The following is a 12,954-nucleotide window of genomic DNA, read 5'->3' as shown; positions in this document are numbered from 1 at the left end:
TTTGAAGTTCTGAAATGACCCTTAGAATTTTTATTGCAGCCAATTATCACGTTATGTTCATACCATAGGTTTCATACTCGTTAAATTTTCGCAAAAAGTATCTGAAACTTTTGGGATTGCTGATCTTTTTCAAAATCACACAGATGAAAAAACAGTGTCTGCTTTCACTAAAACCACTCAAACATTTTTAGGTTTTCATATTTTAATGAGGATAGCATGCAAACAATGACATAAGGGGGGGAAATAAGTAAGTGAACCCTCTACCTAAGGAGACTTAAAGAGCAACTGAAACCAATTTTTACTAAAAAAATTAAATCAGGTGTGTGCCCAATCACTGATGAGTGGTTTAAAGATGCCCTGCCCACTATAAAACACACACCTGGTAAGAATTGTCTTGATGAGACAAGCATTGTCTGATGTGCATCATGGCTCGGTTAAAAAAGCTGTCCGAACACCTGCGATCAAGGATTGTTGATTTGTACAAATCTGGTAAAGAATACAAAACCATCTTTATAAGTCTGGATGACAAGTTGTCTCCAAATGGTGTTTGGCACTGTTGCTTCTCTCCCAAGGAGTGGCCGTCCACCAAAGATGACATCAAGAGTTCAGCGCAGAATACTCAGAGAAGTAAAAAAAGAACCCTACAGTGTCTTCTAAGGACTTACAGAAATCACTGGCACAGTCCAATATCTCTGTGCACATATTAAATATATGTATAAAAATGGCAAAGAATGGTGTTCATGGGAGGACTCCACAGATGAAGCCACTGCTGTCTAAAACAACATTATTGCCCATTTAATGTTCGCAAAAAGGCACTTGGCAAAATATTTTGTGGACTGATAAAATCAAAGTTTTAATTGTTTGGCAGTAACACACAACGTCATGTGTGGAGGAAAAATGGGACAGCTCACCAACATCAACACCTCATCCCCACTGTGAAGCATGGTGGAGAGAGCGTCATGATTTGGGGCTGTTTTGCTGTCTCAGGGCCTGGACAACTTGCAATCATTAATGTAAGAATGAATTCAAAAGTTTATTAGGATGTTTTGCTGGAAAACCTGAGGCCATCTGTCAGACAGTTGAGGCTAGACAGAAGTATATCAACTTCAGAATGGGAACAAAATAAATGTTCTAGAGTGGCCAAGTCAAAGTCCGGACTTGAACCCCACTGAGATGCTGTGGCATGACCTAAAGACAGTGATTCATGCCAGACATCCCAGGAATCTGACTGAATTACAGCAGTTTTGTAGAGAAGAATGGGCGAAGATTAGTCCTGATTGATTTTCCAAACTGATCTGCAACTACAGCAAGCGTCTGTTTGAAGTTATTGCTGCCGGGGGGGGGGCACAAAATATTAAATGTGATGGTTCACTTATTTTTCCCTTTTCTGTCATTGTTTGCATACTATCCTCATTAAAATATGAAAACGTATTAATTTGTAGGTGGTTTTAGTTCAAGCAGACAGAGTTTTTTCATCTGTGTAATTTTGACAAAGGTCAGATCACATATGATGGTACTTTTATGCAGAAATGTGAGTAATTTCAAAAGGTTCAGATATTTTTTCATACCACTGTAAAATTTTCTCTCCCTTTTGAAATTGGATTTCAGTTTCTCTCACCTCCTCCGGTGACTTTCTCTTTCTTGAGTGGTCTTTTTTCCCCCCGGTGCTTGGCCAGGTGCTGGGGGTTTCAGAAGCGTGTCGTCTTGTGGTATAATGCTAGGTGGGTACTGAGATACTGACAATCAAACAGCAGCAGTAATCAGGACCCCCGGCCCAGTGGTTGGAGCATTCTGGTGACCCTGACGGTTTTAAAAGGCCCACTTATATTGTCGACCCCTGAATCTGTGCCTCAATCAAACACACACATGTGAACTTTGATGTTTAAAATTCGCAGCAAATAAAAACAAAAATGTCAAACTTAAAGCTGGAATGAAGGGGAAAATTTGGCGCATTTCCACACTTGTTTGATACACTATTTTACCAGCATTCCTCAATCCGCTTCTCATCTCTGTTTGTCCATGTTATCGCAAGTACGTGACCCAAAGATAATTTCTGTGTATGGCGACCAGTGTCTGAGTGTGTCGAGGAGTCAGTGTGACAAATTATTTGCATTTTCACACATTTGCTACGGGGGAGGGAAGAAAAGAGAAGTTTGTCTCACAAGATGACCAGCACTTGAGTCAAGTTGAGCCGACTTCAGCTGCCGCAGGACATATTCTCATTCAAACTCACCACCTGTATTGAATAGAAAAGGTCAGTTTGACATAATTTTCTTCAAACTTTGAGAAGTACTTGCTCTAATTTGTCTTTTATTCTCATCTAAAATCATCTGACATACAGTAGCTCATTTTTTAAACAAATTTTATTTGTAAAATGTGTTTCTATGTGCTTTTGGGGGGAAGAAAAGCTGCCATAAATGTGTTTCTACGTGCTTTTGGGGGAAAGAAAAGCTGCAAAATGTTGCAAAAAATTTAACTAAATAACTTAAGACAGACGCCACGTTTCTAAATGTATGTTGAAATACTTAAACTGACCTTTGAGAGGCAGCACGACAACATGCAGACTCCGAAGACGCAAAAAGAAGAAAATACGGAAGAAGCTAGGCTAATGATTAGCATGTCCGGCAACAACGTTCGTTGCGGTTATAAACACTTCCACTGCGGTTTTCTAGGGATAATTAACTAATCATTAACTTTATAAATCACCACATTGTACGGGAAATTGCTTACAGTTGGTTACAAAGTTGACTTTGTCGCAAAAATGAACTCGTTTTCGAACAGTTGTTAGGCGCACAGTTGATGACGTCACCACTGGCGCGTAAACACAACAAAGCGTTTTGAGATTTACTTTTTACACACGTTTTTGTTCATTAAAAACCGTAACAAATAAATGAATAATATTTAAAAATATAAAATTTACATTTTTTCTTATTTTTAATTTACAAATAAATTACTAAATGAAAATTTAAACAACGAATTTTCAACATATTAACACTTCCGCTTCGCTTTTATTTTTAAATGCCTTTCCGGATTCATTCTACCTTCTTCACGCCGCCCTCACAGCCGCAGAGGAGGAGAATCTAGCCGTTGGATGTTGATGATGGCTCTCTCTGGGCTGTTGCTGCTGGAGTTGCTGCTGTACGCCAGTTGCTTTATCTGCGGGATTATCACCGCCGCGTCCCTCACCATCTTCCAGGTGACTTGACACAACCACCGACACGCTGTTTACAACTTTAATCTACTTTGTCACTATTTGAAAAGTTCGCAGAAATGTCCAGAAAAGCACTAAAGCATTTCAGCCAAGTTTGTAGGAATTGCCACATCGCAGTATGTTTATTTTGGAAATAAAAGCATGATTAATTTTTTTCTTCTTCCAATCTTGTGCGTCATAACAACAGTCATGGGTTCAGGGTAATCATGTGACACCACACCACAGGGTCCTCGTGCCCCATTATGCCGGACCATGCAACCCACCAGCAGAGACAGATCGGATGCTGCAATTTGTTTGCGTCTAATTCAATTACTTTTCCATAAAAAGAATTGAAACATGACAAATTGTAGGAGGTACCTGGGCCTTTGGTAGTCACTGACGTCAGATTTCTAGAAACTGTCAGCACTGGACAAAAGCATTTCTCATAGAATGCCACTGACGGCGCCAGATAAAAGAGTCCCTTTTAGAACTGTAGCTTAATCAGAGTACACATGTAGGACTTTTTACTCAAATTTTCTAAATAATGGAACAGTAAAAATGCATAGTATTGACTGTGTGAGTAGTCAGAGAGGTCCACTACTAATATTTACCAACCTTGGCCTGAATGTATTCAGAATTGTGGGTTTACAGTACCACAAAAATGATAACTGTCACATGATCAAAGTATACATGCAGGACTTTTAATTCATTTTTCTAAACATTGGTAAAGCAAAAATGTAAAGTTTTGACGAAAGGACGAGTCAGAGATGTCTACTACTAAAATTCACTAATTTTGGCCAAAACTTATCCAAAATTGTGGATTTACATTACCACAAAAACGATAACTGCAACCTGTAACCTGATCAAAGTTCACATGATGGACATTATTTTTCTAAATACTGGTCCAGTAAAAATGCAGTTTTGAGTATACGACCAGTCAGTGAGGTCCACAACTAAAATTCACCAACCTTGCCCTGAACCTATTTAAAATTGTGGATTTACAGTACCACAAAAAAGATAACTGTAACCTGATCAAAGTACACATGTAGGACTTAATTTTTCTATAGATTGGTTCGGTAAAAATGCATTTTTTAGCATATGAGCGGTCCGAGAGGTCTACTCCTAAAATTCCCCAACTTTGGCCTGAACTTATTCAAAATTGTGTATTTACAGTGCCGCAAAAATGATACCTTTAACCTGTAACCAGATCAAAGTTCACACGCAGGACATTATTTTTTATAAATATTGGTCCAGTAAAAATGCAGTTTTGAGTATATGAGCAGTTAGAGAGGTCCACTACTAAAATTCACCAACCTTGGCCAGAACTTACTCAAAAGTGTGGATTTACAGTACCACAAAAATGATAACTTTAACATGATCAAAGTACACATGTAGGACTTTCAATTCATTTTTCTAAATATTAGGTAATCAAAAATGTTTTGAGTATAGGAGTAGTCAGAGATATCTACGACACATATTCACCAACCTTGGCAAGAACTTATTCAAAACTGTGGATTTACAGTACCACAAAATTGATACATGTAGGATTTTTAATCCATTTTTCTCAATATTAGGCCAGCAAAAATGTAAAGTTTTGAGTATGGGAGTAGTCAGAGAAGTTTACGACTGATATTCACTAAGCTTGGCCAGAATGTTTCAGATTTGTGGATTTACAGTACCACAAAAATGAGAACTGTAACCTATAACCAGATCAAACTACACATGTAGGACATTTTAGTTTGTTTTTCTAAATTATGAGCAATCAGAGAGGTCTGCTCCTAATATTCACTAACCTTAGCCAGAATTTATTTAGATTTGTGGATTTACAGTTCCACAAAAATGAGAACTGTAACCTGTAACCAGATCAAAGTTCTCATGAAGGACATTTAATTGATTTTTTTATAATGTTGGTCCAGTAAAAATGCAGTTTTGGGTATATGAACAGTCAGTTAGGCCCACTACTAATATTCACCAACCGTGGCCATTCCTTATTCACAATTGTGGATTTACAGTGCCACAAAAATGATAACTGTAACTTGATCAAAGTATACATGTAGGACTTTTAATTAATGTTTCCAAATATTGGTTCAATAAAAATGTATAGTTTTGAGTAAGTGAGTAGTCGGAGAGGTCCACTACAAATATTCACCAACCTTGGCCAGTACTTATTCAGATTTGTGGATTTACAGTACCACAAAAATGAGAACTGTAAGTTGATCAAAGTATACATGTAGGACTTTTAATTAATTTTTCCAAATATTGGTTCATTAAAAATGCATAATTTTGGGTATGAGAGTAGTCAGAAAGGTGTATTACTAATATTCACCAACGGTGGCCAGTCCTTATTCAAAATTGTGGATTTACAGTGCCACAAAAAAAATCAAAGTACACATGTAGGACTTTTAATTCATTTTTCTAAATATTGGTCTGCAAAAATGCATAGTTTTGAGTATGAAAGTAGTCACAGAGATCTACTTCTAATATTCACCAAACCTGGCCAGAATTTATTCAGATTTGTGGATTTACAGTAACACAAAAATGACAACTGTAACTTAATCAAAGTATACATGTAGGATTCCTAATTCATTTTTTCCAAATATCGGTTTATTAAAAATGCATAGTTTTGGGTATGAGCTTAGTCAGAAAGGTCCACTGCTAATATTCACCAACCTTGGCCAGTCCTTATTCAAAATTGTGGACTTACAGTGCCACAAAAATGATAAATGTAACATGATCAAAGTACACATGTAGGACTTTTAATTCATTTTTCGAAATATTCGTCTGCAAAAATGCATAGTTTTTAGTATGAAAGTAGTCACAGATATCTACTACTAATATTTACCAACCCTGGCCAGTATTTATTCAGATTTGTGGATTTACAGTAACACAAAAATGACAACTGTAACTTCATCAAATTATACATGTACGACTTCTACTTCATTTTTCCAAATATTGGTTCATTAAAAATGCATAATTTTGGGTATGAGAGTAGTCAGAAAGGTCTTTTACAAATATTTGCCAACTTTGGCCAGAATGTATTCAGAATTGTGGATTTACAGTGCCACAAAAAGAGAACTGTAACCTGTAACCACATCAAAGTCCATATGTAGGACATTTAATTCATTTTTCTAAATATAAATTCGAAATTTTGATTTTTTTTTCTTTTAATAAAAAAAAAAGAAGGTTTTTTACAGTACCACAAAAATGAGAACTGTAACCAGATCAAAGTACAGTATACATGTCGGACTTTTCATTCATTTTTCTCTATATTGTTTCAGTAAAATGCATAGTTTTGACACTGGGAGTAGTCAGAGAGGTCTACTACTAATATTCACCAACCTTGGCTGGAACTTATTCAAAATTGCGCATTTACAGTACCACAAAAATGAGAACTGTAACTTAATCAAAGTATAAATGTAGGACTTGTAATTCATTTTTTCAAATATTGGTTCGTTAAAAATGTATAGTTTTGAGTAAGAGAGTAGTCAGAAAGGTCCACTACTAATATTCACCAACCTTGGCCAGTACATATTCAAAATTGTGGATTTACAGTGCCACAAAAATGAGAACTGTAACATTTAACCAGATCAAAGTCCAAATGTAGGACATTTACTTCATTTTTCTAAATATAAATTCGAAATTTTGATTTTTTTTTTTTCTTTTTTCTTTTAATAGTTTTTTTACAGTACCACAAAAATGAGAACTGTAACCAGATCAAAGTACAGTATACATGTCGGACTTTTCATTCATTTTTCTCGATAGTGTTTCAGTAAAATGCAGTTTTGATAATGGGAGTAGTCAGAGAGGTCTACTACTAATGTTCACCAACCTTTGCCAGAACTTATTCAAAATTGTGGATTTACAGTACCACAAAAATGAGAACTGTAACTTGATCAAAGTTTCATGTCGTACTTTTCATTCATTTTTCCAAATATTGGTTCATTAAAAATGTATAGTTTTGAGTATGAGAGTAGTCAGAAAGGTCCACTACTAAAATTCACTACACTTTGCCAATACTTATTCAGATTTGAGGATTTACAGTGCCTCCAAAAATGAGAACTGTAAACTACCATCTACTAAAGATAATATTGTACTGACGTGACAGCGCCCACCGTTTTAAGATTACTCGACTTTTTTTATTTTTAATTGATGACAATAGTGCTGTTTTATATTTAAGAGTGTTGAGAATGTTTTTAGAGTTCGGATAATAATAAAATAATAATCAAAACTTTCACTTCCAGGGTAATTTTGGAGGTTTGTGCATGCTCTACGGACTTGTGAACTTCAACGCCACAGCAAGCGCCCTCGCCATTCAGGCGCCAAGCTCCGCCTCCCTGTGCTACTTCGTGTCGGCTATATCCGTCACGGTAGCCGTGGTGTGCTTCTCCCTATCCCTGTACTGGTTGTACTCCGTGTGCGTGGAAGGCGACTTTAACAGGTACCCCAAAACAAATCGTCGAAACGTGGCCACCAGAACGACTACATTTGATCACAATGTCATCCGTGAACGCAGGGAACGCGTCTGGATGAACTTGGTGGTGTTCATGTGCGGCGTCTTCCTCTTCTTCCTGCTCATCTCGGGCTGCGTTCTGAAAATCGGGCGAGATACGCTTTGCGACTCGGTCATGCGCAGCGTCTCCAACATCAGCAGGTAGACCGCGCATACTGCGTGATGTATGGGACAGCTTGAACTGTGATGGTCTATTTTCAAGCTGCGAGGAGGCCCAGACGAAGAAATGGGTTAGCCCAATCAAAGGAGAGATGTTCTACAGCAACCTACGAAAAGCAGAGGTCAGCATGATTGAATATTAGCTTGACATTGCTTTCCGTGGCGTCCAGCAATGTACTTTTTGTCTTAAGACGGCCGCGTGGGTCAACTTCTTCTTCTGGCTGCTCATCGGCTTGCTGGTCGTCATTCAGAAGCGACAGCCTTCAGGGTCAAAGGTCCTCACGGGAGGTCTGAGCGGGCCGGTCGGCGGGCTCTTCGGGGACCCGGGGGTGACGGCCGCCGAGACGGAACCCTTTTTCAACCGTCCCGGAAGGCCTCAGTGACACCTTACGCAGACGTCAATTTTTGTACTGAATCTGTTTGTATGCACTAAATAACATAACTTCTGTTGCAAGTGTTTGGTTCTTAATATATTTTGTATTTAATGAGTTTTGACATCATGACGGTTAACTCGTTTGCTGCCATTGGCAAGGTTAGACATTAAATTGATTTAAACTGGGAATGCTGGTACATAGACTTCACCATCAGTTGAATAGACAGCTCCTACAGACATTGTGTATTAATGCTGCGTTCCAACGCCGGATTTAGGTGGAAACAGGACGGAAGTTTTAGTGCATACAAGCAGGCAGAAGTATCTCAAGAGTGATTTGGTCCAGGATTCAAGGTCATTATTACATAAAATAGCCCCATACATGCACTTAGAAACGTTGTGAAAAAAACTAGCGAATTTTTAGCTCAAAATATTTCCGTAAAATGAATAGCTTTCTGTTTTTTTGCTTTAAACCGAGAATCTAGACTGCTCTATGTTCATATAGTGGTATGAAAACGTATCTGAAACTTTTGGAAATTCTCACATTTCTGCACAAAATCAAATGGGAGCTAATCTTTGTCAAAATCACACAGATGAAAAAACTGTCTGCTTTAACTAAAACCACCCATGAATTTATAGGTTTTCATATTTTAATGAGGATAGTATACAAACAATGACAGAAGGCGGGAAAATAAGTAAGTGAACCATCAGATTTAATATTTTAAGAAATGATAGAAATTCCAAAAGGTTAAAATAGTTTTTCATACCACTGTATCTATAGAAATTCCGGCATGTACGCATTTATTTACAAGAACTTTCAACTTAATAAGCTCTTTGTTTTGTGATGGTCGCCATGTTGGATCCATACACAGTAGCGTAACTTTACATTCAAATGATCAGAAAATATTCGGCCAACTGCTGATTTAAACTGCTCATTTTGGGGCAAAAAAGTAGTAATTTAGACATTTCTGCGTCCATACAAAAAAAAAAAAAATCACCTTTTTACATTTTTAAATTTATGTTGCATTTCAATCTAAAAACGACGAGGTCCAGATAGCCTGCAAGACGTACCTTCATGCTGAGGCAATAGTGACATTGGAATTCAACCTAAATAAATTGTCTGCTATGTTGGTTTACACAATACCGTAATTTGGCTTGAAATATTCACGTAAAGTGAGCGATAACTGCCCGTTTTTTTGCTTTAACCAAGAATCTAGACAGTTTTACATTCATATCTATAGAAATCCCGCGATTTAAGCATTTATTTGCGTGATCAACTGATAGTGAAGTCTATGGCTAGCAATATTTTTTCGTGTTGTAAATGGTAATTTGACCAAATTACTGTGTGATCAATGTAAAAACAGTTCATTTTTAAACCAAATCTAGTTCGTCTATTGCTGTCAATGGCAGTCAACGAGTTAAATGTTAAATGTACATGTTTTGAATGTTATTTTTAACTACATTGAATAAATATTCCACTCACAACGCATTTTACAGGTATTATCAGTAGTCATTGCCTGGAACTCCAGACTCACAGCAGTCAGGCCGGATGGAAAACTAAATATCGCCCTCTTGTGGGTAAAGTAAAAACTACAGGTGTCAATGGCGAACAACGCAAGATAGAGCGGATGCCAAGTACGCTCTTCCCAGCAGGGCCGAGAACCAAAAGTGGCATTTGCCATTAAGCAGAATGGATTTTGCCATATGACATTTTTTTGTCATGTGGAATTTTCATCACCATGTGGCAAAATAGAATTTGCCATGGGGCATATTTTTGCCAAGTGGCATTTTTTTTTGCCATGTGGCAAAATTGATTTTGACATGTGACATTTTTTTGGGTATGTGGCAAAATGGATTTTGGTTTGTCGCATTTTTTTGGGGGGGGGGGGCATTTTTGACGGTATATGGCAGTTTTGAAGGCCGTGCACATCCATGCCTTTAACGAATATACACGTCAGAATTTTCCATTCATTTTAAATGGCAGAAAAACGCGTGGCTGGGATTTTTGACCATACACTTTACATTAGAGCGCATTGACATTCGGCTGACACCTAAGTCAGGCTATGCCATTGACAGCTATGCACGTCCAAATTTTCCATTCATTTTAAATGGCAGAAAAACTTGTGTGGCTGTGATTTCTGCCCATAAATCTAGCATTATTTCCAAAATCCAAATCGTTTTTGCCAAGTGGCAAAAAAATGCCACATGGCAAAATCAATTTTGCCACATGGCAAAAGAAATGCCACATGGCAAAAAAAAAATGCCACATGGCAAAATCCATTTTGCCACGTGGCAAAAATAATGCCACATGGCAAAATGCCACGGAGCAAAAACAATGCTACATGGCAAAATTCATTTTGCCACATGGCAAAATCATTTTTTTAACATGGCTAAAACAATGCCACATGGCAAAATCAATTTTGCCACATGACAAAATCCTTTTCTGCCTCATGGCAAAAACAATGCCACATGGCAAAAAATGGCACATGGCAAAATCCATTTTGCCACATGGCAAAAAATGCCCCATGGCAAAATCCATTTTGCCACATGGCAAAAAAAAAAATGCCACATGGCAAAAAATGGCACAAGGCAAAATCAATTTTCCCACATGGCAAAAATGACACATGGCTAAAAAAATGCCACATGGCAAAATCCATTTTGCCACATGGCAAAAAAACGTGGCAAAAAAATGCCACATGGCAAAATCCATTACATGGCAAAAAAAATGCCACATGGCAAAATCCATTTTGCCACATAACAAAAGAATGCCACATGGCAAAATACATTTTGCCCCATGGCAAATACCACTTTTGGCTCTGGCTGGCTCTCATTCTTCTTGCAGATAACAATGTGAAAACAACAGATATAAATCGCACGGTTACACCTGGGTATAAAAGTGAGATCTACAGTCCAAGAAATGCCTATATCCTGAATTTCTCAAATCGGGCTCGTTCAGTATTTCAGTTTAAGTATCGTCATATAGAGTGGCGTCAGTTCCACAGCCACAGATCAATGGAAATAGATTTAATAAGCTTACACTTGCCGTCTCACGACTCCCTTTCGCTCTCTTCAATGTCTAATCTCTGCGGATTAAGAGACTGCACTCGAGTTCGGAGGTGACGGGAAGACGCAAACAGATGAAGTCCTGCATTTTAGGCTCATGATTTGAATAGAGAATTTCTACAGAGCGGGTCGAAGAACAAGAAGCACTCTGGAGACGACGGAGGAACTGGATGTGGAGTCGGAAAAGACAAGTAACCGACTTGTTATAGATCTGACTCTGGAATCCATGGTAAATAGAAAATCCCGAATTATTAATTTGAGAGCATTTTTCTGGACACATATATATATGTTAGTCAACCAAAATTGAATAGAGTGTCTTGTCCTTCTAGGAAATGTCTCAAGACCAGTTTGACTCTGTGACAGTGAGCGTGGAATCGCTGCTGCGTGACGCCAATAGGATGCAGGCGCAGTGCCGGGAGCGCAGCGAGCAGCTCTCGCTGGCCGCCACGCAACTGCGGGTTGAGTCGGCGGCGCTGAGGCAGCAGTGCGAGTCTTCGCAGCTCGACATGGCGCGGATACGCCGACAGCTGGATGAGTTGATGGCGACCAAGTTGGCCTTCGAGGCCCGCGAGAGGCAGGCGCGCAAACTCAGCAAACAGCTTTGAGGAGGTCAAACAATAAACAATTTACAAAAGCAAACTGTCCTGTTTAAGTCATTGGCAAACAGAGGAAGCAGACTTGTTTTTCTTTGAGCACACTTACATTTACAGGGGCCCCGAAAGCAGGTTTCGGCGGCCTGCGGCTCCTGAGCCACATGCTGCTCTTTGAACCCTCTGACCCTGCAGGGCAGAGAACCAAAAGTGGTATTTGCCATGTGGCAAAATGGATTTTGCCATGTGGCATTTTTTTTGCCATGTGGCAAAATGGATTTTGCCATGTGGCATTTTTTTTTGTCATGTGGCAAAATGGATTTTGCCATGTGACATTTTTTTGTCATGCGGCAAAATGGATTTTGCCATGTGGTATGTTTTTTGCCATGTGGCAAAATGGATGTTGCCATGTGTTTTTTTTATGCCATCTGGCAAAATGAATTTTACCATGTGGCACTTTTTTTGCCATGTGGCAAAATGGATTTTGCCAGCGGACTTTTGCTATGAAAGTTAGCCAATTGTTGTAAACATTAGCATTATACAGCATTTAAGCCAGCACTTTTGCTCTTTAAGTTAGACAATTTTTGTAAACATTAGAATTTTATAGCATTTGAGCTAGTGGACTTTTGCTATTCAAGTTAGCCAATTGTTGTAAATATTAGCATTTAATAGAATTTAAGCTAGTGGACTTTTGGTGTGCAAGTTAACCAATTGTTGTAAACATTAGCATTAAGCTAGCGGACTTTTTCTATGCAAGTTAGCCAATTGTTGTAAACATTTGCAGTATATCACATTTAAACTAGTGGACTTTTGCTATGCAAGTTAGCAAGTTGTTGTAAACATTGGCATTATACAGCATTTAAGCCAGCGGACTTTTGCTTTTCAAGTTAGCCAATTGTTGTAAACATTAGCATTTGATACACTGCCAATGGGTTTTCCCATTGACTGTGTATCAAATACTTGTTCTCCCCACTGTATATATACATATATATATACATTTTCCCCCCCCCCAAAATGCATTTTTCCATCCAGAGTGAGTGGGCACACTTTAAATATATTAAAGTGATATAGG

At 38.2% G+C, this 12,954-nt stretch overlaps 1 protein-coding gene and 1 long non-coding RNA gene across 2 annotated transcripts in view; one reads left to right on the top strand and one right to left on the bottom strand.

The window, feature by feature from the left end:
• LOC130928759 (uncharacterized) overlaps positions 1–2,798 on the bottom strand; it is a 32,752-nt gene extending 29,954 nt beyond the window's left edge. The window contains exons 1-2 of the long non-coding RNA XR_009066736.1: positions 2,536–2,798; positions 2,163–2,236 (exon numbers count right to left, since the gene is read on the bottom strand). This is a non-coding gene — a long non-coding RNA (uncharacterized LOC130928759). The remainder of the gene's footprint in view (positions 1–2,162; positions 2,237–2,535) is intronic.
• tmem179ba (transmembrane protein 179Ba) lies at positions 6–9,842 on the top strand. The gene is made up of 5 exons (XM_057855499.1): positions 6–3,196; positions 7,432–7,628; positions 7,704–7,841; positions 7,903–7,981; positions 8,051–9,842. The coding sequence occupies exons 1-5, from the start codon at positions 3,092–3,094 to the stop codon at positions 8,240–8,242; spliced, it is 711 nt and encodes a 236-aa protein (XP_057711482.1). The 5' UTR covers positions 6–3,091; the 3' UTR covers positions 8,243–9,842.
• Positions 9,843–12,954: the final 3,112 nt, after the last annotated feature.

This window comes from Corythoichthys intestinalis, chromosome 13 (genome assembly GCF_030265065.1).
Source record: "Corythoichthys intestinalis isolate RoL2023-P3 chromosome 13, ASM3026506v1, whole genome shotgun sequence".
In the NCBI taxonomy this organism is placed as follows: Eukaryota; Metazoa; Chordata; class Actinopteri; order Syngnathiformes; family Syngnathidae; genus Corythoichthys; species Corythoichthys intestinalis.
Note: the sequence above shows the minus strand (reverse complement) of the source record. Positions and strands in the feature narration are given on the sequence as shown.